This window comes from Meriones unguiculatus, chromosome 6, assembly GCF_030254825.1.
Source record: "Meriones unguiculatus strain TT.TT164.6M chromosome 6, Bangor_MerUng_6.1, whole genome shotgun sequence".
In the NCBI taxonomy this organism is placed as follows: Eukaryota; Metazoa; Chordata; class Mammalia; order Rodentia; family Muridae; genus Meriones; species Meriones unguiculatus.
In genome coordinates this window covers 101,615,929-101,643,784 of record NC_083354.1, presented here as the reverse complement: position 1 = coordinate 101,643,784, position 27,856 = coordinate 101,615,929, and the positions used below count along the sequence as shown (strand labels likewise).

At 44.4% G+C, this 27,856-nt stretch overlaps 2 protein-coding genes across 2 annotated transcripts in view; both read right to left on the bottom strand.

The window, feature by feature from the left end:
• The window catches only part of Znf704 (zinc finger protein 704), a 183,253-nt gene that overhangs the window by 86,089 nt on the left and 69,308 nt on the right, over nucleotides 1-27,856 (bottom strand). The window lies entirely within an intron of this gene.
• On the bottom strand, nucleotides 891-26,362 carry LOC110551016 (protein TonB-like). Its single transcript, XM_060386087.1, has 2 exons — nucleotides 26,193-26,362; nucleotides 891-12,997 (listed from the first exon to the last, which is right to left on the bottom strand). Exons 1-2 carry the CDS (start codon nucleotides 26,360-26,362, stop codon nucleotides 12,625-12,627), a joined length of 543 nt encoding a protein of 180 aa, XP_060242070.1. The 3' UTR covers nucleotides 891-12,624.

The window sequence follows — 27,856 nt, the reverse complement described above, 5'->3', positions numbered from 1 at the left end:
CTTTAATCCCAGTGCAGGGGCAGGAGGATCTCTGTGAGTTAGAAGCTAGCCTGATCTACAAAGAGTTTCAGGATAGCCAGAGTTTCAAAAACCCTAAGCAAATAAAAAGACAGATGTGTGCACTGATAAACTCCAGTGTCCAAGAGGACACTTTTCTATTCCTGCCACATTCCACATTCCCCCTTACTTTGGAATATGTATAGCAAAATTCAATATAAGAACTTGGTATTCCAAAAATTCACATTAGGAACTAAATTATTTTTACATTTTTGGAACTTCTTTGGAGTTTTTTAATATAATTTTAAACTTTATTATACACTTTTAGATTTCTCTGTAACCCAGAGAAAGGGGTCTTTTTGTACAACCCAGGCTGGCCTGGAACTCATTATCCCCTTCTCTTGTTTTCCTGAGTGCTAGGTCCTGGGGAGCTTTAATACCACGTTAAAATATAGTTTTGAAGGCAGCTCCTGCTCCTGCTATATTATTTTCTACTGTATATAAAGACAGTCAAGGAGAGTGTGTGTTTTTTTAATCTCAAAATTGCCAAGTACAGAGAGAAATTCCTTTGTTTGGGTTGGTGGGGCTGGGCCAACCACACAGCTGAATCCTAGCTCTAGGAAGAAATCTCTACAGAGAGATGTACCCATGTATGTACCTGGCATCTAAGAGACTGATTACAGCCAGGATCAACAGACTGGCCACCTTCCTCCAATAATGTTTTCAATAAAGGATGTATCTTAAGACTATAAAAAGAATAGAACACGTATAAAATCCACCATCAATTTTGCCAACAAGCATATCACATCAGAACTAAATGAGAGTGTGTCCACAAAAAAAAAAAAAAAAAAAAAAAAACAAAAAAAACAAAAAAAAAAAAACTACTCTGCAAACTTTTTTTCTGAAACTGCTGTTTTAGCCTCTGGGTTCCAGTAAATACAGAGCACATGAGCAAGGTCAGGAATCAAGACTGTAGTCGTGCCCTCTTCAGGAGAGGAAGAGAAGCCTCCGAACCAAGCCGACTCTGACCTCAAGGGTGTGCAGGACAGAAACAAGCCAGCCTTTCAGAGAGACACAGCAACATCCTCTCAAGCGCTCTTAGCTGACTAAATGAACTTTGGTCGAGGGGAAGCAGATTGAATTTCCTGGTACAAGCCTGGCGACCAGAACTTGGGCGTGCTATGCCTGGGTGAGGACTGTAAACGGTGCCATAATGTTGGAACGGAGTCTTATAAAAGCACAGCGCGCCATCTCTGTGCTCCAAGGCCTTCACTTGGGAGAAATGTAACTTCATGTAAGCATGGTCCCGGGGTGATCATGAACACGGCAGTGGCTTGGAGGAGTTGTGCACGTGGGGAAATGGGAGTGACACAGGTGATCGTCTTTCAAGGTTAAGTAAAGCGTGAGAGAGCACAGGGGTGGTGCTGTGTGCACACAAATGCAGAGCTGTGTGTGAACAGGTGAAAGGCAGGTGTTCTCCTCCGTCATAGTCTAGGTCTTTTTTTTTTTTTTTGAGATAGTCCCCCCCATTGAACCTCTGATTTACCGTTTCTACTAGACTGGCTGACCAGCAGGCCCCACAGATCCTCCTCCTTTTTATCCTCTAAACTGCCACATCTAGCCTTTTCTTACCTGAGCTCTGGGGCCCCAGACTTGGGACAAGAAGGTGGCATGGCCAGCACTTTACCAAGTGAGCCACCAGCCCAGTTCTGAGACCTGCTGTGTGTGCTGGGACTCCACAGTGTGCCGATGTTCCTCATTCCTCATTCAACCTTTCTGAAGCCTGGGCCGAGCTAAGTACTCCTCCAACACTGGAAATACTGCACCGCATCTGACGCCCGATCTTCGCTCTGGTGCGGTTTACTTCCGAGCCTTCTGCAAGATGCTGAAGATTCTGAACCTCAGCTTCTGCCTGTGCTGTTCTATTCAGTGCTGCACTTTTGACATACTGTGAGTCACACAGGCTCAGGCCTGACAAAGGCTGTGTGTGACACTGACCTTGGCCTTGGCAGGGACTGGTCACAGGACTGAGTGAGGGAAGGCTTCCTGTATCTGCGGCTGGCCCAGTAAATCAGTGTATCAGGAGTCTATGTCATTAGGACTGGGAACTGAGAACATAGCTGCGATTGTAGCCAGACGCCCATGAAGTCCTCTGTCACACGGAGCAGCACTTGCTTCCATTGGAAGGGCAAGCACTATCGAGTTGGAAAACTGCTGTGAAATCCTAGATCTAGTTTATGCTACTTGACAATATGTTGTCTTCCTAACACATATGCTTAATTTGGGCTTTCCACATCTGTTTCCTCGATGCCAGTGCTTCTAACATTCTGCCCGAAGAAACTGGGTAATTGAATGAATTGTTTTTAATCACATGGGGCCAATTCTGATGTCTAGTCAAGTTTTGGAGACTTGCTAAATCCAGTTTATGGCTTAGCTCTGTGGTAAGCCACGGTGGTCTGGGAGCATGAACCAAGATGCAACCAAGATGCTTGCTACCCTAGAACATGCCAACGCTTTCATAATATTTTGTTTTCAACTTAATTGAAAAGTTCTGTTTGTGAGATTTAAATAGAGATTCTACCACAAATAGTAGGCACATTAAGTAACTCAGTTTAATTCTGCTGAAAGCCTCAGTCTGCATTGCATTCGTCAAAAAATTTTTAATTTTATTTTGTGTGAGTAGTGTGTGTGTGTGTGTGTGTGTGTGTGTGTGTGTGTGTATACTACAACATGAATACCAAGGCATATGTCTGGATGTCAGAGGACAACTTTGTGAATCAACTTTCTCCTATCTTTCTGTAGATTCTGAGGCTCAAGCTCCGGTCTGTTAAGCTGGCATCTTGTTGATGCCAAGCACCTTTATCTGCTGGGTCACCTGGATGACCCCTGCCATTTTATTTTACATGACCTAAAACTTCTGAAACAGTGTAAGTGAGGAGTAGATCTGAGGGCAAAGGGTTAAAAGTGACTCTTTCTGTTTATAACATTGAAATGAACAGAGATAATGTTACTGGAGAAATACTCAAGCTGATGAAAAGTCTTCATGGTGGCCTCAAGAGTTACGACAAAAGCTACTCCAGTGATAATGGACATTGTCCCATTTCAAGGAACTTGGGGTAGAGGGATGTTTAAAACCTTTGACTTCTTTTTAGGGGCTTGAAAACAGTTGTTCCAAAAAACATTTCTAACTCCTATAAATTGCAAAAGCTTATGTGAATCTCACTTTCCATTTATAGGATCATCCAAATTATAGCAAGATGTCAGTGGTATTTCCTGGATTGTCAGAAACAGGCCAAGATAGAGAGATGCCCCTTCCAAAAATCACAGTGAATGTGTACTCAGAACAAGTCACTGCAGAATGGAGACTCGCCCCTAACTCAGGCACTCTCAGGAGCCATGTTTGAACGGGCATGTGTGTAGTGAAAAAGAGAATGATGGGTTCCTGGGTTCCTTAAACAGACAGATCAACAATACGCTGGCAGGTACCCAAGGCAACAGGTTATTCAACCCTGGCATCGTGCCTTAAGCTTGTAGGAAATCAACCGTTTGACCTCAGAGTGCTAACTTTGCTCTGGAAGGCTTTCCTGAGGTCTAATGCATGCACACCAATTCACCAGCAACATCTGAAACCACTGTGTAAATGGCATCCTTCTTGGCCTGGAAAGAGCTGGAGAATGGAGAGTGACTGTAAGAAGCAGCAAGACTTTGCTTGGCTGGGAAACAAGCTGCCGCAAAGTTCCAGAGGAAGACTGGACCTCAAGAGTAATGTGTGTTAGTTAGGAAAGACGTGAACTCTGGAAGGAAGAAAAGAGGGAGGAAGGGAAGGAGCTGTTTAGCTTCAAGACATCTTTTCCAGCTTCTTAGACTCCTCTGGAAGACAAAATTAGGACCAGAAGGGAGCACAAGTATTCAGCTCCTGCTGAGAAGCGTGGTACTAACACTTCTTCAAGCCTGCCTCTTGAGCCACTGTTCTAGGTTGGGTGACAGCAGCTCAAAACAAAAACTAAAGCCCCAGCAATTTAGTATCTAGCTGGTTAATGAGTAAGATGCTCGTTCACCCCGGCCAGCCCTCTGTACCGAGGGTTCCACATCAATGGAAATAACCAGCCATGAATGTGAAAGACCTGAAAAATAACTATCTGTGCCTAGCACAGACAGAACTTTCCCTCAGTCATTAGTCCCAAAACAAAGCAGTAGAATAAGCAGTTACATGGCATTTATGCACTGAAAGCAATATAGAGATTTTCAAGCTCACAGGAGGATGCTCACAGGTACAGTATAGATGAGGCCTACCAGCACGTGGGAAATGGCCGTCACCCATCTGGTAGACTGAGAGTTTACTTGTTTAGGTAAGGAACTGTATTTATTTTTTCAATGCAAAGGAAGAACCTAGCATCTGACCCACAGTTGTATTTCATAAATACACACTTAGCATCTAGTAAATACGGGCAACAATTTTTCTGCACACTGTGGGTATAAGTAGGTACCAGTGACCCATCCTGGCGATAACAGTAACAGAACAAGGCAGACCTCCCCATGACCAAGGGTGACTTCTGAGGCTAAAGTCCATGAGGCTGGAGTTATCAATGCAGGTGTGTGAAGATCTTTCCTTGCCTGGGTACAAATGGCTGTGAGAAGTAAGTTTGCTGCTAACACAAACCTTAACTTCTGGCTTGAATTCAGCACTATGTCCTGAAACTTCTACTCAACTGTGCTCCTGAGTGGGCAAGGGTCTGGGGATTCCTCTTTTACTCAGCCTAGGCCGGCCTAGCAGATTCCTTCTTGGCACATTTCCCAGGCAGTTGTGACATCGATTGCAACCAGCCCAGAGAGTCTGCAGAACTCCGCAGAAGGTTCTACTAAGAGGTCGGGCTGCCAATAGTGCTGGCCCAGTGCCATTGCTCACTCATGACCCAGAAGGGCAGCATATGACAGTCCTGCCCAGAGATCACTCAAGCCATGTCACACTGAGCCTTGCAAGCTCTAGCAGAGACCGTGAAGAAGAGAAGAAAAGGATTAGTAAACATTAGCAATGCATTACACAAAGCACAAGGTGTGGAAGATTTCATTTCAATGTGGAATCAATAAAAAATTACCTATCTCATAGCCTAAACTTTTATCAGGTCTCAATTCTAAGCCCAAGCCTTAAGAGTTACACCGGGGTCCCGGTAGGGGGCAGTGCATCTCTGAGGGGCTAAGTGGAGTCTCTGAGGACATTTTGGGTGCCTGTTTCAAAATAAACCTTCAGAAAATAATACACACACACACACACACACACACACACACACACATATATATAATACAACAGCACCGACAAACTAACAAATCCGGAATGAGCAAATGCTTAGCCTTACAACATATAACTCTATGAAAAGTGTTGCTTCCTTTAGTTCATCTTACACTGGATGTTCAGTAGAGGAAAGCGGGGCAGCGGGAATTTTAAGACTTTCTATCTGGTCTTGAAGGAATGGTCACATGGCAAAGATGAAGCTGGCTGCTGGAGCACTGTGTCCTCTTCAGAGCAGCCGTCCCTGTCAGCCTGCTCTGTTCTTGGGTTTTACCCATAGTGGCAGAACAAGAGACCTTTAAAGAGTCACACAGAAATAGCATGCTGGTTGGTTTCCAGCACGCGAACCTGTCTTGCTTGCCTGTTTTGACACGATTAACTGCCCGTCAACTGAGGAATCTACTTTTTGGCAGGAACTATTTATTGGCTACTCATTATGAGGCAAGTGTGTTTTCAGGGGCAGTAACGACACATTAAAACAAATACCAACAAAATAAGGAAGATCGTCGGGGAAAGTTTTTGGAAAACAATACCAATAAATTTCTAGTGCATGTGGCCTACCAAAGGATCTGAAACAGCCTGAATTTATCTAAGTTGAGCATTGAAATTGAAAAAAACAACAACAACAACAACAACAAAAACTGAAATGATCAAAGAAAATCTTAGGTCCAGATAGATTGAGTACTGGAAACTAGCCTGTGTAAGAAGAGCTAACAATGGAGCATGCTATAGCCAGCTTTTCTGGTGCTGTGATAAACACCATGAGCAAAAGCAACTTGGAGAAGGAAAGGGCTTACGCCCGTGTCCAGGTCACAACGCATCTCCAAGGGAAATCGGGGCAGGAGTGACAGCAGAAAACATGGAGGAACGCTGTCCACCTGCTGTCCTGCTACCTTACACCCATTGCTTGGGACTGATGCCACACATGCACAGTGAGCTAGGCCCTTGCAGACCAATCATCAATCAAGATAGTCAAGGCATGGCCACAGGCCAATCTGATCTGGGGCCTCAACTGAAGCTCATTCTTCACCGTTGACTCTCCGCTGTGAACTCTAGATTAAGAACTATTAGACATCGTTCTTAAAATGCTTTATCAAATAGGAAGGCTTTAAAGGGATGCTGCCAAACTCACTTTGCAAAGCCAGTATTATCCTACCACAAAAGCTAGGGGTAAGGAAACTATAGCCCAATTTCCTTTTTGAACACGAAATTAAAAAAAAAAATCCTCAATAAAATTTGAGCAAAGTGAGGAACCAAGGGAGGTGACAAGGCAGTCAATACAAGTACATAAAAAGAGCCAAGAAACAAGTAAAGCAAAATAAATCACAACCACTCTGGATGGACAAAAAGCCTTTGATGTACTTGTATTATTTGCCTTGAAGTAGTGCACATGGAGACTCATGACACGGATGTTCAGGCATGCTGCTTAATGTAGCCTGTGAAGGGGGACATCCCCCAAAGCTGGTTAACTGACATCAAGCCCTGTGCCTAAGTATCCTGGGCCATCTTTAGCTCTCATATAGCCATTTATTGTTCTCTTCTGTTTGTGCACTAATATTGTCATTTCAACCAAAGATAAATAAATCCTTTGGAGTACAGACATTTAGCCCTCACAAGCTATGGTGGTTTGAATGAAAATGCCCCCCGTAGGCTCACACGCAGCGGCACTATTAGGTATGCCCTTGGTGGAGGAAGTGTGTCACTGGGGATAGGCTTTGAGGCTTCAGAAGCCCAAGCCAGGCCCAGTGTCTCTCTCTCTCTTTCTGCTGTCTGCAGATCTCTCAGCTATTTCTCCAGCACCATGTCTGCCTGTGTATCACCTCGATGACAATGAACTAAAACCTTTGAACTTTAAGCCAGCCCCAATTAAATGTTTTCCCTTTAAGAGCTGCTGTGGTCACAGTGTCTATTCACAGCAACAGAAACCCTAAGACACCAACCAAAGGCTTATAGTGTCATCGACTTCCTGATGCCTCTAGTGGAGGTATCTCCACTTTGCTTGAAACTGCCCATGTAATGTTTCCACTAACGTCTGTAAAAGGGTTTTGATTTATGGCTTTCTTTCTTCTGTTACTATAAAGGCTTCATAATCTGCTTCTGTGTTAGAACACGGATTTTGAGGTAAGCTAAATCTGTGTCCACAATAAACAATCTCTTATCCCTTTGAAGTCAGAATTGTATTTTTTTTTTCCCAACAATCACGTGTCAGTGATTCTGGAGCTAGCTGCTATACACTGCCATTTTACTGGCTGGAAGCGCTGTCAGCAGGACTCTCCCAGATGATACCATCCTGGTTTGATATTGAGTTAATAGTCTCTTGTTATGAAACGTAAAGTTTTAGAACCAACTACATGCTGAGTTTAATTACTCAATGGTAATGCATTCAGCACAGATGATTTCATTATGGAATGTGGACTGGCTACTTTGCAGTATTTCCTGAGGCATAATAAGCTTTTACCATAAAAGCCAAATCAACATTAATCTGCAAACCCTGTCACTTTATATCCACTGCCAAGGAAAAAAAAAAAAGATGAAAAAGAAAAGCGAGATAAAGTAAAGCTCTACCAAGAAACTAGACCAAAACAATGATCAAACCAGCTCACTCCATCCCTTTGGGGCAACCCGATTTATGAGCTGAGGTTTCAAAGTCTATTTTACTTAATTGCTGAAGGCAAGAGAACAGTAGGGGGTTTTGAACCTCAGTTCTTTGTGGTGCTCTCTGGCTCTGCTTCTGGAGAAAGCAATTGTTTCAAGTCAGCGTTTTCAGACAGCTCTCTAAATCCCACCAGTGCTCTTGCTGTTCTGCCACCGAAGAGCAAACCAGTAAAAGAGCAAGCCACAGTCTGCAGGAACAGGTGAGCAGGACTCAGGTTTCAAAGCTGGCTGGGAGAGAGCTACAGCAAGGCATCACAGTGTTTTTGTACCTTTATAAACAATCTGTGTTTAAACAAGGGGTAGACAATGCTGCCATCCCAGTCGCTCAAAGCTGCCCATTGTTGTGTGTTTAATTACGCTCCTAAGTCAGAGAGAATCAAAACAGCCAGCAAGGCTGATCTGCATATTTTGGCTGGAGACACGTGTGCGAAGCCACCCTGCCCAGGCTCATGTTTCCACATTCTTCGGTGCAGGCTGCAGCTCGGCCAAACTTCCTGCTGGAGGGTGGCGGCCGAGGAGCACACCCCAGTTGCCTGCATAAGGAAACAATCTTCCCCACCACACTCTATATTTAGAGCCATCTCTTGGCAATGCAAACATGCTTCTGGGCTTAGCGCCACTCAGACAAAAAGAAACACACACACACACACAGGAAAAACTGGTTTGGTTTGGTTCCAGGGCTCAGTCCAAACAACACAAGTTAAATGTGGCTTTCATCACTGATGCCTTTTGGTGTCAAACATCACCCCTTCTTTAAAAGCAATGGGGACTGGATGTGGCTCTGAAGAATATTCTTCTTCCCCCTACTCTAAAGAGGAAAATGCATTTTACTCTCTAAGGGGGCATTTGCTGAAGAAAGAGGCAAAGAAACAGAGGCCACAATGCTATGGAATTTTAAAAAATAATATTGTCCATACTGGGGCGGTCAGCTTTCCCAGACAGAGTAACTCCAGAGAATAGCTGAGCCCCAGACTGGCTGCAGAGTTGATGGGAAAAGCTGAGAAGAAATGCGGGGCCTTTGCACCCCTCTCAGCTGCAGGCCCTTGCTCCCTGGCATGATGTGGGTCGGCCTCAAATCTGCATCAGGAAGAGGCCCAGATGCACCCAGCCTAAAGCCCACTGCTGCAGGCCCCCTGTCAGCCCCACACACTGCAATGCTGTGCTGTATTATGAGAAAGAAGCCTATCTACTATCCGCCGTCCACCCAGAGTCTTCCCTGACTCTCTATTCCCAGTGTTTGTGCTTCCTGGGTTTCACCACCGCGCCACGGCGTTCACTAACACTGCCAATGCTGCCCGAGAAGGCGGGGCCAGGCAGGGTGGTGTTTAGCGGTTTGGGCCCTTCCTTTATATCAGTGCTGTGTCACCTTTACTAGTGTAAGGAATATACAAAAGGTTTCGAAAAGGTGTACCTACAGCTCTGCTGTCATGTTTTTCATGCTAAAACCGTACAAAATTAACTTGAGTAATTATTTCTTAAAAAAAAAAAACAACTTCACAAAACTTGAAAATACTAAATGATATGTATAAATGTGAAATGACTACATCCGGCATGAAATATGAACTCTGAGCATTCCGGGACAGTTCTGTGTAATACTTCTTCCTGCATTGGATTCTGTAAATGACAGAAAAGTCTTTAGTGCTCAAGTCCTGAAAGTTCTCACCGTTCTCCTTTGTGGACAACTGTTTTCTAGTGTGGAAAACTGTTCCTGCAAGATCCATGCACAGAGGCCCTTGGCCCTCGGGGTGGTACTGATGGGAGGTACTGTGGACGCAGGGCACTATGGGTGACCACTAGACCTCTTCAGAGACGCGCCCTTGACAGGAATTAGGAGATGCTAGCCCCGTCCTTCTTGGCTTTTCCCTTTTTGCTTCCTGGCTGGCTATTCCGCTCTGCCCTACCCTCCATCAACACGTGCTACATACCATAGGCCAAAGCAATGAGCCAGCTAACCCTGCACTGAGCCTTCCAACACCATCAACGAAAACAGAACCCTTTTTTCTTTATAAAGTAACTCGGGTTATTTTGTTAGAGCAACAGAACTGGCCCACGGGTCTAGGGAAGGACAGTCGAGCCGGCTCTGCTAACATGAGCAGATGGTGTGCACGGAGCGAGGTGTGTTAGCTCTCTAATGCTGGTGATCAACTATCTGCCCTCATTTTCCTGAGTTCTCACTGGACGCAAAGCAAATGGCAGGAGCACATCTCTGCTGTTCACAGAGATGGGGGAGGCTTGTCACTTTAGAAAACCCAGTATAATCTGCTGATACTGAATATTAGTTTAAAAGAAACCAAAATGGATTAGTAGTAATTAGCCAAATGTACATCCAACAGAGGTTTGGATGCCAAGAACAGATGTAATGGATAGAGGCACTGCAGCAGTTATACCCACCCACTGCAGTCTGAGAGGTCCATCCCCTTGACCTTCCCAGTTCCTCTCTGGACCTCTCCTGAAACGGAGATCAAACAAAGCACTTCAGACAAACCCGGAACAGAACTGGTCCAGCTTAGGAGGACAGACAGACAAGACTGCTGAGGAACAGCGGCCCCCAACTTCTCTAAGCTCGTGGTTCTCAACAGAGTGTTCACACAGCCCAATATGAATGAATGCCTTGGCAGTATCGGGGACCAGGAAAGAGACACTCACGGGCAGTGCACATCTCACTCCTAAGAGCAGACCAAGTCCCTTTGAACCTTGTAGGTGAACACAGGAGCTTCTGCTCAGTGGTGCTATCACCACTCATGGTGTCCTCCTAGCTTCACACCAGTCCCACTGGAGCCACTGCGCTCATTTTACAGGCTAGGTAATTCAGACCTAGAGTGTAGGGACACATGTTTATGCATGTGAAAAGGGCAGAAAATACGGAAGTTCCACGTTGCCCCCAGATGTGAGACAGAACTGAGGAACACCTAGCATAGACCAGCGTTCCTGTCTTTTCCTGTGTCACGATGCCCGGTCTGGAAATCAGGTTACCCACCTAGAAGAACCTGCCTCGTTCACAATGGACCACGGGGCTTACTTCTGACAATTGCAAAACAGGGAATTTTTGCTTAAATGTTTCCAGAGTCTGGCAGTATTGCACATCTCCATTAAAGGTTAAACAATATTCACCTAACCTCCTTCATCCAATGAGGAGCTGGGAACGTCTCAAGCACTAGTGTCTACGGACACAGGGGGCGGTGGGGCGGTGTTTTCAAGTCTTTCAGGTCAACAAGGAGACACGCAGCAGACGGCTGACCTTCCTTACAGCTTGGGTGCACAGGGCTCCGCAGCCTCGTTAGCAGCTATCCTCCTGGACAGATTTTGGCTTACCGCGGTGCTCTATCAGAGCCGAGCTTCCCCAGCAACTGCACTGGCATCGTGTTGCTTCAAATATGCCTTCACTGCCCTCTGAAGTCTTGCCAGCCTCGTGAATAAAGGCCTTCCTTCAGCTCACCGCAGAGCAATTGCTCAGCCAGTCACCAAATTATCGGTTATCACCGGCGCAGGCAGGCTGAACAGAGCAGCAGAAAGGGCGCCTCTCAACCTTCCCAACTGCTAAGCATAATTTGGGCCTTTATTCTACATTCACTTAAGAGATGAGGAGTGGGAAGCCCACTTCCCACCAAAGGGCCTTTGCCAAAGTGTCATACTCATTAAGCATTTCAGCTGGAACTGCAGGTCATTATGTATCATCTGGCTTGATACAGTCATCTTGCTGATAACCCAGTCCTTTACAAAAACTGACAATAGCCTTATAGATCCATTCCGGTGAATTCAGCTTCAAATATCAGAAAAGAAAGCAAAACATAATGGCTCGTTTTAGGGACTTGCAAGATGACAAGTGTAACTGCCAATAATAAAATGAGAACTGTCAGAGCCTGCTTGCTGGCTTCTTGCAGTGTGAGAGGTGCTACGTGCAGAGGGCTTTGGGAATGCCATCTCACTCGGGCTTTATATAAAACTCATGAAGGCAGGCTGCCACCAGAGTTCATCCATTCCGAAGCACAGTGTTCTGTTCTTTGACCTGCTTAAGATCAGGGCACATCTTCTAACCAATCAACATCCTGCGTGCTTATCAGGTAGCTTTCTCTGCGTGTCAGACGGAAACCAACGCCGTCTTAAATCTGATGGTGCCTTTGCCTCATCTTATAGATGACACAAGTCTGGAGAATGTGACTTAGGCTCCCAGCCCCCAGCAAGTACGTGACTCTGCTCCTCCACTCTGAACGCCAGGCTGGAAGATGGTCCGCTACACTGTTTCTCAGGACAAGAGAAAGCTGTGTTTTCAGTACTTGACATCTGTTATCAGTGAGTCACCATACCGGGAATGCTGGGGCGAGCAAAGTAACGGAGAAGGCTTCTAAACCAGCTCATTACTCACTAGACCTTGAGTAGCCCGATTAAATAAAATGTTTGGCGTTGCTGCCTTTTTTCAGCTTTTACTGGTACATATTAGCTGCATAGAGTAAATGCCACATAATTTACTTTGCTCATACCTCCTCCCAAAACACCCATCCCACCATTATTTTCATCTCCCCACTTCTTCCTCTTTCATCCCCAATACTTCCCAATACTTCCTCTTCACTTGTCTGTTTTCTCCTTTTTTTTTCTCAAAATTCTGCATTCTTATAAAACTTGATAAGAAATAGTATTTCAAACTGTACAGTCACCAGAAGTACACAGTTATCAAAAATGCACACACATCACTTGACATCTCCAGCACCTTCGGCTTCCTGTGCCTGGTCTGTTTGGGTGTCTCCATTTTCCACAGGATTATTCGCATCCTTACCAGCATCAGCTTTCCCTTTCTTCCCCTTGGGTACCTTCTCTCCCTTCTTAGCAGCAGCCTTTTTAGGCTTGGGCTCTGGCTTTGGAGGAGCAGGTTTAGCAGATAACCTTGTGGATCTTCTCTGTGGCTTGCCCTTCTCCTTGTCTTTATCTCCTTCAGCATCCCTTTCGGCCTTTCTTTTTGGCCATGGCAACAGTGGGGGATGGTGGGGGACATTGGTGCTGGATGCGGGGGCGGGGGGAGGATACAGTGACGCATGGGTTTGGTCTGTCCAGGGGCTACTCTCACTGCTCCTTCACACTGCTCTGTCTGTTCTCCTTTAAGCCTCAGTTTCTACATGAGAGGAAATACAGCCTTTGTCTTTCTGAATGTAGCATATTTTGCTTAGCATGGTTTTCATTCAAGACTCTGCTCCTGCAAATGTCCTGATTGTGTTCTCTCTTATGGCTCAATAACATTCCAGTAGGCACCTATACTTGTTTGCTTTGTTGACTCCACCATTGGTGGACTCTACAAGTTGCCTACTTCCTACTAAGGAAGCTGGTGCAAGTATCTCCCTTGGATGCTGACCTGGAGTTCTTGGGTACATGCTGAGCAATTATATTCAGCCTTGATGACTTTTGATGGGCCATGAAATTCCACTGAGCCCCTACTCCAAGGGCAGCTAGTTTTCCTTCCCCGTAGCAAAATACTCCTTTACAACAGGGCAGAAACTACTTCAGTCAAGAATTTGGTATAGTGGACAGTCTTTAAACTACCCCTAACGATCCTCATCTTCCATTACTCCCATGGGGGAACTCATGACTTGCTTGTGACCCACAGGATAGGGTAAAGTGAAGGGATATCAGTTTTGTGATTAGTCCAAGTAAAACTGGCTACCTTCCTGTTAAAATGCTGGCTTCCTAAAGCACACGAGCATTCCGGTTGATCTGAATGTCATGGACAATCAATCCTCAATCCCTGGCTACCCGACTGTCTGTGATGTTCAGATCAACCACCCAAGGAGAATCCCATAAACAAGCTTGGAGGAGGGTCCCTCCGCAGGTGGGCTGCCAGACAGAGGAGGGAGCACTCGAGTGAGTGGGTGACCCAGACAGTTTGTGCTCAGCTTCCTGACCCACGGGAACTGAGACACTAGACCTGTGTTAAGTGACTGTGACAATCTGCTGCTGGATGGCAGTTACACACCTGTGCCAGAGAGGCACTTGGCACTTACAAGTGTGAGCACTGGAGGTTAGATTTCCAGAACTCAGGGAAACGTTGGGTTATGCATGGTGGCCTGCCTGAACTCAAGCCTCAGAAGGCAGAGATGGGGGATTCCAAGAGAAACCTGGGAGGGAGACTAGCAATATTTCAAGCTCTTGTTTTTATTCAGAGATCCCGACTAACTGAATCTAGTAGAAGACTCTCCATATCAACACATAGTCAGACATGCACAGTCACACACTCACACAGAGAAAGAGAGAGAGAAGGGGAAAATACCCCAAACTCACAGTTACATACCTGGCTTTAAATTATGAGTCCTCAAATTCACTAAGACCCACTGTGATAGCTCTAAGATGCGGGGCCTGAGGCAGGCAGTAAATGAGACAGGGCTCTTATGAACAGGATTCAAACCCCTGTGGTCCCATGAGATTGAGGCAGGGAGATCACAATTTTTACCCTTTCGCTGTTCTTTGATAGGAGAGACGAGATGGCAAGCTGAGAGCACAGAATAGTCCAGGAAGGGAGTGGGGTCAGCACCCTGATTTTGGACTCCCCAGTCTCCAAAACATTGGGGAAGGTTCTGATAAGGTGTCCACGGCCAGGTTTTGTTTGTTGGTTTGTTTGTTTTTATAGCAACACAAACAGACTGAGATAATTAAAAGATAATGTTTTTGTATGTCACAGAACTTTATAAGTCTCTGGTATGGTTGATACTAAAAATTCTAATTGTGAATTCAACCTCTTGGGTATAATAAAGAAATGATAGTTATACTTTATTTACTGTCTACTGGAGGTCAGGTAAATTCTGATATATACTAGTGAAATTATGGTCACATTTACTACTAACAATTCATTTGTGTAATTACTATTTTCACATGAAATGATAAATGACAGCTTCATTTAGTGATTTAAACAAAAAGTTTAGTGGGCTTTCTGATTTCATACTACTTACTCCTTTTCTCTTGAGAACTCGACCTCCTTCAGCTACAGTATGCTACTTCCTAAGGTGAGTCATATTAATCCCCCTAGGTCTTTCTTATCGGATTCAAATCCCTATTTGAGGACTGATCCAAGGTTGGCCACCGAGTCAGGCTGCACACGCCTTCTCCACGACTTTGCTGTTAAGACTGGCAGGAGAGAACAATGGACATGTTTGGAGTTCTAAAGCTGAGTCAGACATAGTGTCTCCATGGCCAAATCCCTGCTGTGTACAAGTAACCATTCCTCCTTGTAAGTAAACCTGTGATACCGAGAAAGAAGCAACAGACAGAAAGGAGGAGGGCAGTTCCTTCCCCATCAAGGCTGACCCCACACCCCTGATTGGCATCACTGTGGGACCATAGGTGTCTTGCTGTGACTTTCCTTTGGAATTGAAGAGAGATAATAATGTTGACCTACATCGCTGATACCTTTGACTACATGGGCCCCTTAGAGTTGTTTAAAAGTTATTTTAAAATGATCACTTAGTTACTAAATTATACCACCCCTGGCTGACTGCTGAAAGTAGTAGTGAAAAGGGCATTTGGGTTGTGGGACCTGAATGTCATTTGTGAGGTAGCTGTAGCACAGAGAGCGAAGTCCCTTTCCAAGATGAAGGTCTGTACCAGAGTTCCCTGAAACCTGGCCTTTCTTATCCATTCCAGTGAGCAACGTCATATACCAGTATTCTGAGGTGCTAGTCCATCCCAGAGGCTTAGAGAATTTGACCTTTGTCAAATTCTCACAAACCTGTCATTTCTCAAAGACCTGTAATTAACTTAGTTGACTAATAATTTCTTAGTAAGCAAGCCTTGTTAATTTGGTTTCACTCATAGAAATGTCTGCCCATTGTCCACTCTCAAAATAACTACACGAAAACATGTGGCAATCGTGTTAGATTTGTTTCAGTTAAGGGGACTTATTGTTCAACTTAAGTTCTAGACTATATAGTATGTTATACACATAAAACTGATTAAACTATAAAATCAACAAAGCTGCTTCATTTTCCTATTCATGTGTGGCTTTTAATCATGAAAGTGATAATGACTATCGAAGGTATGGAAACACAGAAAGAAGCACAAAGAAAACAACATCTTTTATGTCTGAAATGGGAATAAGTGATGACCTTGAATTAGTAATTTCTCGTCTACTTTTTGTAAATTTGTTAGTATTTATAAATTTGTTAGTAGAAGTCTAATGCCCCACAGAAAACAATCCTAAGCAGGTTAACTAATACCCCAGATACTCCCTAGTCTGCACTCTGCCTTTTGCCTATTCACAAAATTACTGTCTCAAGACACTCTGGAGCCAGGCGCATCAAAGCCCTGTAAGCAGGGCCCCTTGACTCAGTACAAAATCTAAGAATATCTGGGTCTGCTAGTCATGGAGAGCTTTAGAAAAAACTAGACTCGATCCCCTGAGGTTTTCTTATACAGGTTAGCTCACCTGAAATCTCTATAGCAACAAAACTGTACAGAAATCCTTGGAATAAAGCAACCCTGCCAAAGCAAGTAGAGACTGTGGCCCAAGGGCACATGTTGCAACAACAGCTTTGAGCTTGATTTTGTAGCAACTGCAGGTACAGTGAGGGGGGAAATGCTTTCTGTGTCCTCAGGACAGAAGCAAAATGTCTACACTGAGAAACAAGACCACAGTATGAAATCACCTGGAAACTGTGGCCTTTGTGACTATCTCCCAAAAGTAATCACCCTCAAGAGGAAACAGAAAAATTAACCAGCTTCTACCCCGAGTCAGACAGCAGTAAAGTGCTGTTATATATGTCTTTCCACCAGCAATAAACCAAACTTTCCTTTCTAGGAAAGCTATGAGTTTATTTTAAACCAACTACTGATTCTCACCGGATCTCTGTACTGATATAAATGGAAAGGGACTGGGCAGTAACCCAAGGCCCACATTTTCATTACAGTTTGAAGTGGACTACACAAGTCTGGCATCAGAAGATACAGACACTTAGCTAATGGCTCTACTTAAATCAGTTCTGTCCTCAGCTGGATGGGGTCAGCTCACGCTGGCTGATCACAGGCAATTCTTACCACATCATCCCAACTGGATATTAGACTAATCTGCTGAGAAAACAAGTATACAAAGAGAGGCTTCAGTTTTCTTCTGGGCAGCGAGCTGACAAACATCTATCAGCACACACTCTCCCATCCACTCACCCCACCTCCTAACCAGTCTTTATTGAAATCTAGCGTCTGCTAGCTGGACCCTATGATGAGCCCTACAACTGCATGAATGACAGATAGTCCGTGTTAAAAATGTTCAGTTCAGTTCTCTCTAAAATGTCTGCGAACCAAGCAGCCATTTCCACCTTGAACCTGCTCCCTTCCCAGCAGAATGGAATGCCTGTGATGAAATCAGAACCTTAGGAGATTCCAGCAAGTTCTGTAAAGACGGTGAAGGGGACTGTTTGAGTGAAATGCAGAGTCAGTCTCTACATGCTAAGTACACGGCTGCTACGCTAGAGCCTCACCTCCCTATCCTGCCCCAGCAGCACACACTCAGCTTCTGTGCTAGCGCCTGCCCCGCCCTGGACTAGGACTCTAGCACACAAGCCAAGTAGCTGAACATAGGAAGAACTGAGACATGGTTGACATGCATGACCCTGCAAAAGTCCACTTACTCAACAGTTTGTTGTGAAATTGCCTTCAGCCTGTAGTGATCACAAGCATGCACTACCATCACTGGATTTTTTTTTTTTTAATGTGGGTTCTAGGAATTGAACTCAGGTCCCTATGGTTGCATGGTAAGCTCTTTACTGAGTTATTACTCTAGTTCTCTTCGCACTGGGTTTTTGGGTGGAAACTGATTAACCATCAGAGACTTTTCCTTTCTAAGGCTAAGTTACCCCTACCAGCAATTCAGAGGTTATAAAGAAGAGTTTTCTACAGTTTCCAAGTGTCAGAACAGTTTTCTATTTTTTATAATTCACTTCTAACTAATTTCATTATGGTATCTGACTTTAGTCTTTAAAACCTTTCGAGGTTTGTTTTGTGGTCTAGAATGTAGGACACTTTCTGGTTTTGTTTTTGTTTTTCAAAGTAGGCTTTCTCTGGGTAGTCTCGCCTGTCCTGGAACTGGCTCTGCAGACCAGGCTGGGCTGAAACTTGGAGATCCATCTGCATCTGCTTTTAAGGGCTGGGATTAAAGGGATGTGCCATTACCTCTCAGGTTATCTTTAATTATCCACACCTTGTATAGATTTTCGATGCTCTAGCTAGTACATTAACTGTATGTCACCTCACAGTGTGAGGTGTGCTCCTCGTTCAAATGAAAGGCGGAAGTCTTGGCCATCACGTCCTTCCTGCCTCCTCAGTGATTTAAGATGTTCTCTCTGTGCGTTCCTGCACACCATACTTTTTGTTTCAACCCAACATGATTTTGTAAATTTGAGAGGAAAAACTACTTTTACACATATTTTCATGCCGCATAACCTATCTTTCCTTCTTTTATTATTATGATAACTTTCCAGACAGTATCTTCAGATAGGTCCAGGGGGACGTATCCTCCAGCTACCATCATGAAAGGGTGTCTTGACTTTAGACTCATTACTGAGTGTATGTTCTCTGGCTGTGGAAGCTGGATTGACAGCTCTTTGAACACATGAAAAATATTTCGCCGCTACTTTTCTGACTCTAGGGTTTTTCAGCAGAAATCAGTTTCTGGCTGAGCCTATTTTTCCTTTGTTTCAAGCATGCTTGTAATTGCTAACTGAAATACTTTCGGCACCTTTAAAATCCGTCAGGTAATTCTCACATCCCTGTCACCTTAGTGTGTTGGCTTGTCCTGATTTAGATTTTTCATTCAGTCTGAGATCATCCCGGTTTTTTGTATTGTGAGTGGTTTTTATTTGAAACCATTTTGCATTATGTTATGAGACTGAATTTCACTCTTTATTTGGGCTTTTCATAACTGTACAAGAATGGGCTTCATTATAAAACATTCATGTATATGTATTCTTTTTTCATATCCCCTCATCTCTTGTCTCCCTGTGTCCTCCCACTGGTTTGGTTTTTCTTTCCAAATGATTTTTCCATTCTGTCATTCTTTTTCCTTAATCTAGATTCAACATGTGAAAGAAAACATGTATTTGTCTTTCTGGATCTGGTTTATTTTGCTTACTTCTTTTTCCTGCAAACGATGTGATTTTACTCTTCTTTCATAATTTCACTGTGTATTCATAACACAGCAAATCTTCTTATGCATGAGAATGGCCCCAGGCTCATATAGCTGAATACTCGGTCCCCCACTGATGGAACTGTTTGAAAAGAATTAGGAGGTGTGGCCTGGTGGGAGGACGAGTGGGGTGGGTCTTTGAGGTTTCAACAGTCCATGCCATTCCCAGTTATCACTCTTCTGCCTGTGGGTATAGATCAAGATCTAAACTCTCAGCTACTGCTCCAGTGCCAAGCATGTCTGCCTGCTGCTATGCTCTCTGCCATGGTGGTCATGGACACTAACCTCTGACATTATAAAACCCAAATAAACCCTTCTACAAATCACCTTGGCAATACCTTATCACAGCAAAAGAAAGGTAACTACGACAGGCAACAGGAATAGCCTTTCTTTAGAGTGGAGAATACTGTGGCTGCCAGGTGGGGCAGAAGTCCAGGTCTTCCTTGGGTCTGCGAACAGTTGGCAAGGAGGGCTACTTGAGTTTTCTTTGAAGTCCATAGAAACCACACTGCCAATAGGGAGGAAACACTATGCTAGAATGCCTCCGCATGGCTTCACAGAGCAGATATCTGGGCTCCCAACAAACCTTCTTCTGGCGAGAGCAGGATGGACCCACATACTTTCTATGGCATTTCAGTACAGTGGATGCTGTGCAAGATCTTACCTTGCTAGAATTTGCCTTCTGGCAAGGACTGGCTTTCCTGGAGCTTGGTAGTTTCAGTTGGCCAGCTTCTTCGGCTTAGACTACATATAACAAAATGAAAACCCAGGAATTTAGCATTCCATGAGAAAACATGTGACCTGAAGTCTCTGACCAGTCTTTTGTCTTCTCTGCATCTTTCATCAGTGTGGTTATGTATAAGCCCTAGAGGTTTAAGCTTTAAGTTAGAAAAACTAAATGGAAAACCATTCTACTTGGCCTCCCAAAAATGGAAGCCTCCCACTCAACTGTTCCTGTCATCTTAAAAGCTAAAAAAAAAGGGGGAGGGGGCAGGGGGCTAGGTCCCAATAAAGCTGTTGATATTCTTGCTATTATTATGAAGCATAAAAGATCTTTCTTAAAAAAAAAAAAGCAAAAAACATTAAGCCTACATCAACAGCATAGAATGAGAATGTATGTAAATAAGTATAAACTTTGTGATTCTGTTTCATTTTCTCTTTACATAAAGATATGCAATAGCTTTAAAAGTGGACTCTTCCCACTTGCATCTGGGCAGGAGCGTGGATGAGAACAGCTGGCCATCTCACTGGCCAATTTCTGCTGTGTTTGTAATGGTGACGGCTGAGATACCATGGAGAGGGCTTGAAGGCAAAGTACATGGTAAAGCATTGTCAGCAAGCTATTTTTCACTGCACTGAGTCCTGTAGACGTGTATTCACTGTACTTAGAAGGGACTTAAGTGCAGCCACCAAACACTCTAAGTGACTCATTTGCTGGAAACGCTCCTGTGGTTGTCTTCGTGATATGTTCAGAGTATGGGAACAGTGACAGAGCGGAAACAAGAAAAGAACACTGTGTTCACAGCAATGCTGGACAGCTCGCCAGGCACCGTGGCACACATCTGTGATCCCAGCACTCAGGGAGGCAGCGGCAGGCAGATCTCTGTGAGTTTGAGGCTAGCCTGGTCTACAAAGGGAGTCCAGTACAACCCAGGCTACACAGAGAAGCCCTGTCTGGAAAAAAAAAACAATCAAACAAACAAACAAACAAAACAAATACTGAACAGTCCTTTCAAAACTTTGTGAACAACTCCACAGTGAAATACACAATTCATGAATGTTGCCTTAGATGGGAAACTGCCTAAATTATTTGTTTTCCTGGGGATGGGGACATAATACAGAAGGTAGACAAGCTCAAAGACTATTCTTTTTTTAAAAAAAAAAATATATATATATATTGAATTTATTATTTATTCATTAGTTTGTTGTCTGTTCGTTTATTTGAAACAGCGTCTTGCTAAGTAGAAGTAGATCAGGCTGGCCTTAAAGTTGGCTTTAACATCTCTCCCACTTGTATTATGCACATTCATTTTCAACTTTGTAAACTTCACATTTCAAACAACTTTTCCATGCAGTGTCTGTGACCATCACGTTTGATGGCTGGAGTCTCCATGATCACCATCATTAATGGTTGCATGATGGTTCTTTGGAGGGTCATCCTATCATAATTCTCTAAGTGGTCCATAATTGCAATGTTTCTCTCTTATTAGTAACATAAACGTCAAGCCTTTTGTATAAAGCTTTCACCTACCCCTGTTTGGAGTTATTTTAAGGTTTGGTCTGGAAGGTAGAGTTATAGAATCAATGGTGACGATGACACATCCTTAGAAGTGCTAAATTCTTGAAGAGCTACACAGCTTAGAACACCAGTGAGGATGCCTGGGAACAGCAGGCATTCGGCACTGTGTAATCTTCACTGACTTTGATTCTTTGATTCTTTTGTGATCTGCTTTACTTACTATAAGCTAATGAAATAATTCACCAAAATCTAGAATTTTTTCTTTTTATATTTTGTATGAATTTTTGTTTTCCAACTGTGATAGCCTCATCATAGTCTATACTATCATGGAAGTTGCTGCCAACACTTAGATTCCCATCATTCATTTCACAGCTTAAAAAAAAAAAGAACTAATCAGGAACCACTAATTAAATTTGTCATCTGTAGATAAAACAACCAAAGCAGTAGAGAGACAGAGAGGAACAGAGGTAGGGAAATGTTTGAACATTTGAAAATGTTCATGCAAGGCAGGATGGCTGCTGCTATCATGGCGCCCCTGGTGGATAGCTGGAAGGAGACGAGACTGACAGCTAATGGCATCCTTAAAATTATTTTTCCTGTTAATGCATTGTACTTGGACTATATAACAAGCTAAATTGGCTTTTTAGAATTAACCCTTAGAGATTAACCTTACGGGACAGTGTACATGGGAGCCAAGGCAGCCACTAAAGAACAAACAGAAGTCAGACAGTATTAAAACAAAACAAAACAAAACTATGCCTGTACCTCTGAGAGAAAGCCCTGAGTAAGATATCAAGGCCTACAGAAGAGTGGTCTCCGCGCTGGCACAGGGACAATTCTTGCTGCCTGACACAAGGACAGCAGCTCCTGTGAGTGGCTCCCTGGCTGCTCCTCATCCTCAGTCTGTCTGCTGACTTTCTACCATGATATCTAGACCTGGTAACTTGAAAGCTCACATGCTATGTGGCATTCTGCCAAAAAACCTAGTATTATATGTTGGGAAACATGCATTCCAAACCATCTTTAGAAACACTGGCTTAGCAGCTCGAGGCTCTCTGTCCCCTCAGCCTCTCCATTATGAACCTTGCAGAACTGGGCAAATCCTGGAGTCATGGCAAGCTGTGTGTTCTGGAGAGTCCCAGCCTCACAGCAGAGCTTGTCAGAGCACACATCACGGAGGAAATGATTCTCTGTATGGCTGTTTCAGTGGGAGGTATCACAAGGGCCCTCCTCTGTGTAAATATTATTACCATCTGGTAGGATTCCTGATTTGTTCCTTTTCCCAGGCACTTGTTTCCCCTGATGGGCTTCAGAAAAGTCTCCACTCATTGGTAACCTCGGGCTGGTGAGTGTTTGACTGTAGCTAGTTCTTCTGACCACACCCACTAAACGTAAAGCCATTACATAACCACTAATCAAATGCCTGATGAAAAGGAATAGAACCAAAAAGGACCAGATTGAATTCCTAACAACACTGACACCCAACACAAGAGTAAGGTTTGTTGATTTACATCTGTTCTTACTGGTGATGTAAGTACTGGAAATTATAAATAGAGGATCTGAACAGAAAAACACTGTGTGGCTGCTTCTGGTGTCAGGTTTGAAGGTGATGCTGTAAACTGAACACTTGTTTACATAGTGACACTTACAGAAGTCTTTGTATTAACTAACCATCAGGAAACAGAAGTCCATAGTAACCTACAAGTTCATAATGCTCCAGTTTCTTTACACACACGTTTTCATGTGATCCTTATAGCACCGTTTATGGTGGAAGACCGCTGCAAGGAGGGGCTCAATGATCTAGCCGAGAACCTAGGGTTTTATTTAGAGGCTTTGTCCTTAACCATTGCGCCACACTGTCTCTCTCAGTGTATCTCCCTGACTTAAAGATGCTGGACATGTGGAGCCAGAACAACGTACTCAAGAGACCTTAGAGTATGCAGAAGGCCCAGAGTGTCACACACAACACAAAAGAGCTTCTTGACTTCTTGCGGGAAGGTCAGCACTGAAACGGGCTCGGACACATACCTACACATTAGGAGAGTGTAATGGTAGGAGCACGTAATGACCGTGAAGGCTCAGGCTTCTAGGAGGACGGGTTGTATGCACAGGCTCAGGGAGAAGGCAGGAGCTGTGAGGGCGTACAGAGCAACGTGGCCAGAGGGAAGAAGCGGGGGATAGAAATGACAGTGCTGGCGACGTTACAGCCCCAATTCCTGGCTCAGAAATACATTCTAACATTTTCCAAGTGGGAATACATCATAAATGTGTAAGTAAGGGATTTCCGTGGCAGAATGAAACCAAAATGGCACAAGCGGGACCAGAAATGAAGACACAAAAATCTTATGACTTGGAATTGGATAGGCTATTGGGCTAAAGAGTAATGATTACAAGCTGTATGGTGGCCCCAAAAGACACGTTCATATCATAATAACCTTATTTGGAAAAGGGTTTTTGCTGATCTCGAGCACCTTCGATTATCAATCCATGAGAAGCATCCTTAGAGAGGAAAGGTAGAGGGCGCTGTGGGATGAAGCAGGAGGTGGCAGTATGACCCCCAGATCAGCCTCAGAGTGTTGTGAGACAGGCCTGGGACAGGAAGGGAGAACAGGACTTTGAACTCCTGATTTGTGGGAGAACAAATTCCTGTTGATTCCACCAATATACCATATTCTGTTAACAGCAGCCCAAAGAAACTAACGTGACCTTCTCTCCATAATCTGGAGAGCTGTGACCCCGACCACACAGTGTAAACAACACTGCACCAAGACTGAAAGGCTGGACCATGGCCAGGAAAGCAGCGCAGCATTGCCTTTCCCAGGTCCTGGGGTCACTCTCACGGCTCTCAGTGCTTCGTCTAGGTGAGAGTTTCCCTGAGTTTGCTTAACATGCATATTCTTGAAGCATGGCTCCGGAGATTCTGAGGGTGTCACCTGGGGTAGGGCTCAGGGACCCAGGTAAGCCAAACCTGCTTCTGTGGGTGATGCTCTAACTGGGCGGCTTTTTCTCTAAAGCTACTGGAGCAAAAACAGCCCCTGGCAACAAAGAAACACAAGGCTTGGTTTCAGTGACCTTTTTTTTGACACATGCTGAAATTTGAATTTCAGTATTAGTCTTCTTTTGATTTCCCGCTAACCTTTTAACAACTAAGAGAGCCATGCAAGGTGACGCGTATCTTTAGTCTCAGCGGTCGGGGGATCTCCTTGAGTTCAAGGCCAGCCTGGTGTACAGAGAGTGTTCTAGGCTAGCCTCGGCTACATCTACATAGTGAAACCATGTCTCAAAATCAAACACAAACAATTTAGAAAAACAGGTGGTAAATCTAGATTTGGGCCACAGGTCACAGTTTGTCAGCCTGAGTGTTCAAATGCTGCTGTTTACAAATCACAGTTTCCAATGGAGAACTGTTTTTTGTTTCTTTGTTTGTTCTTTCACACCAGTGCCTGTGTAAGAAGAAAGAGCGAACATCCGAGGCTCAGGATAACCTCCAGCACAACTGCACTTCTGTCCAAAAGAACAGCCCAGCGCACGTGAGAGTGAGCGGGGCTCTCCGGGCACGATCGTGCCAGACAGCAATGGACACGCATATTAATAGACTGTGGTCCAGATGAGAACGCATGGCTTCCATCAGTCACACCTGTCTCTCAATGAAAAGGGGACAGTGACAGAAGGAGTTTCCAATTCAATCAGTGAGTCCCTAAAATGTTTTCAGCTTGTTAGATCTTATTAACAACATTCGACTTTTATGTTCAACTGTGAACTTTGACCCAGAATATTAGGTACTGACAGTGGACAGTGTCTTCTCCATCCCTGGGGAATGACCCGTCTCCTTTCTGTATCTCTAGCTGTGAGCTAGAGCTGAGCTACATTTGTCAGAAGACTCGTAGGCCTATGTAGAGGCACACTTCCGTGTAGCCGTCACAGAATGAAGACCAGGAGGACTGCAACACGCTGTTACTCTGGGCTCCAAATAACAAGACGAAATTTAACTAGGATGAATGGAACTGTCTGCATCCAAAGAGATTCAATAAACATCCAAAGAGAGTCAATAAAAGTGCAAGTGGGAAGTGAATGGCTGGACACTGGACATGGAGGTCAGTGTCAGTGCGTACACACCTGTAAAAGAGCTGTCTGCATCCAAACCCCTTTTGAATGAAGATTTCTAGGGGCCAAGTTGCACACGGCTCTCTCTGGACAACCTTCGGTGTCTCCCAACAGCCCACCGGTGCTTGCACACTGTTCTGCGGGGTTATATACTAGCCCTCCTTTCTTCAGTCTCCAAGGACTGCACAGTCTGAAGATAACGTTCAGACTACACCGAATCCCCTGCTGGTTCAGGGAGGATATGACAGTTGCATTTGAATATCTGAGTACCTTGAACCAACTGTTTGTGTTATATGCAAGACAATCTGAAGGTTAAAAAAAACATATGAAAATCAGAACTTTATTTGAAAAAAAGAATGGGATGGTCCTCAAACTTCCTAAATAGGTTCTGTTTAATCAGCAGGTGTGCTCAGGGACTAGACTGCTTCCTGTCTGGCCCAGATGCTGGGATGCCCATTACCACACTGGACTCTCTCATCTCCTTATCGCCTGAGACACAGTCCTAGCCTGTAACAGGTACTGTAGCAGCCTCTCTATAAAAACAGTGCAATATGCACATAGCCTTAGAGTTAGAAAGGAGTCAGACTTCTGATTATCACAGGAAGAGGAAGCCACATGAGTGATGAGATGCAGTAACAAAGTCCACCCAGGAATGACAGAGGCTAGCTTTCATTGAAGGTGTTGACTGGAGAAGAGGATAATGTACAACTTAATTTCTAAAATTATGGTGAATACCCGAACCACTGCAATAATGGCACGCGGAGAAAAGCTTTCCGGCACCGTTGCACAGCCACTGCACCTGTGTGCCGGTGCACAGGACAGGGAGCTTCTGGGATGGCATCCAAGGAAACCAGGCCACGTCCAGCAGCTTTCCAGAAACGTTGCCAGGCTCTCTGCTCACCTCCTCCTCTCCCCCAGACTCCTCCATGGGGGAAGCACATGCTCACACAAGCATAGCTGTACCCATGTGTGCTCCTCTCCACCCCAGCAGGTGGCCCAGTCATGTCACCAGTATGTCCTTAACTCCGTCAGCATTCAACAGAAGACATGACACAAAACCGCACAGTGAACAGAGAGCAAGAGGGCCGCCTCCGCTGATCCACCAGCACGGCTGGTCGCTGACCCACTGGCTGGCCAGGTAAAGGCATTGACTGCACAAGCCTTACAACCACAGCTCAGCCCGGAGAGCCACATGAGGGAGAGAATAAACTTACAAAGTTGTCCTCCGATCTCCACACAGCATACACACGTACACCCACATAATCATAAACAGCATTTAAAAATATGCACAGTTGTGCATCATGTGTCATGTTTTCCATCTTTCCTGGAGTTTATAATCTATGCAGAGTGAAACCATTCAAAACTTAAACTACATACATGTTGTTGTATGTATGATACATATGTTCACTGAGTTCGGCCCATTTGATTTCTCAATTTTTCTTGGTGTGATTTTAAATTTTAAGAAGATTTCTACTTGTTTTCAAATTTCCTCTAGAGGTATTTATCCCTTGCTTGTGTGTTTTCTTTGATTATTGAGGATCAGTTCGCTCTCCTTTCCGCCCACCGCCGGGGTCTGAGGCACAAAACAGACCTAGGTTCCTCAGCTCACACTGGAGTGCTGCCGCTGAAATCCTGCCAGCACAGCCAGGTGCCGCAGGAGACACAAGGCACGAGGAAGCCGCTGCGTTCCCAGAGGCAACCTTGTACAGAATCCAGAGCACAGCGGAGTCGCCATCATCAAGTGTCCACTCGGCTGGCAGGCAGCAGATACCTGCCACACTGCAGCCAGACTGCCTGGGCGGCCTCCTCTCTCCCAGGGCTGCAAGAGTGTCTGCAGATTCCAAATTCACAGCCCCAGGCAGCATGAGTTTATGACACATTTTATTAATTTATTTGTTTTTATGCGCATTGTTTTGTTTACATGTATGTCTGCGTGAGGGTGTCAGATCCTGGAGTTAAAGACAGTTGTGAACTGCCATGTCGGTGCTGGGAACTGAACCTCTGGAAGGGCAGTCAGTGCTCTTAACCTCGGAGCCAGCTCTCCAGCCCCAGCACATTTTATTTTTATTAGTAAAACTCCATGCGCGAGAACCAGAATTTTGCGCAATGTGTGATAACATGATAAAAACCATGTTGGAACAATTAAAGTAATTGAATATTTTCATAGACAACCACACACTTATAACTTATCATAGCTAGTAAATGTTGGGATTGGCTAAGACATCTCTCCTTTCAGGATATAAAATATGTAATTCTTTTGTTCTGTTTGCCTTTTTAATCAGTGTGCATGTGTGTGTGTGTGTGCGCGTGTGTGTGCACATACTTGTCCATGGTGAGACTACATACATGTTCCTTCCAGTGTGTGGAGGTCAGAGGTTCATACTGGGCTTTTCCCTGTCACTATCCACCTTAATATTTTGTT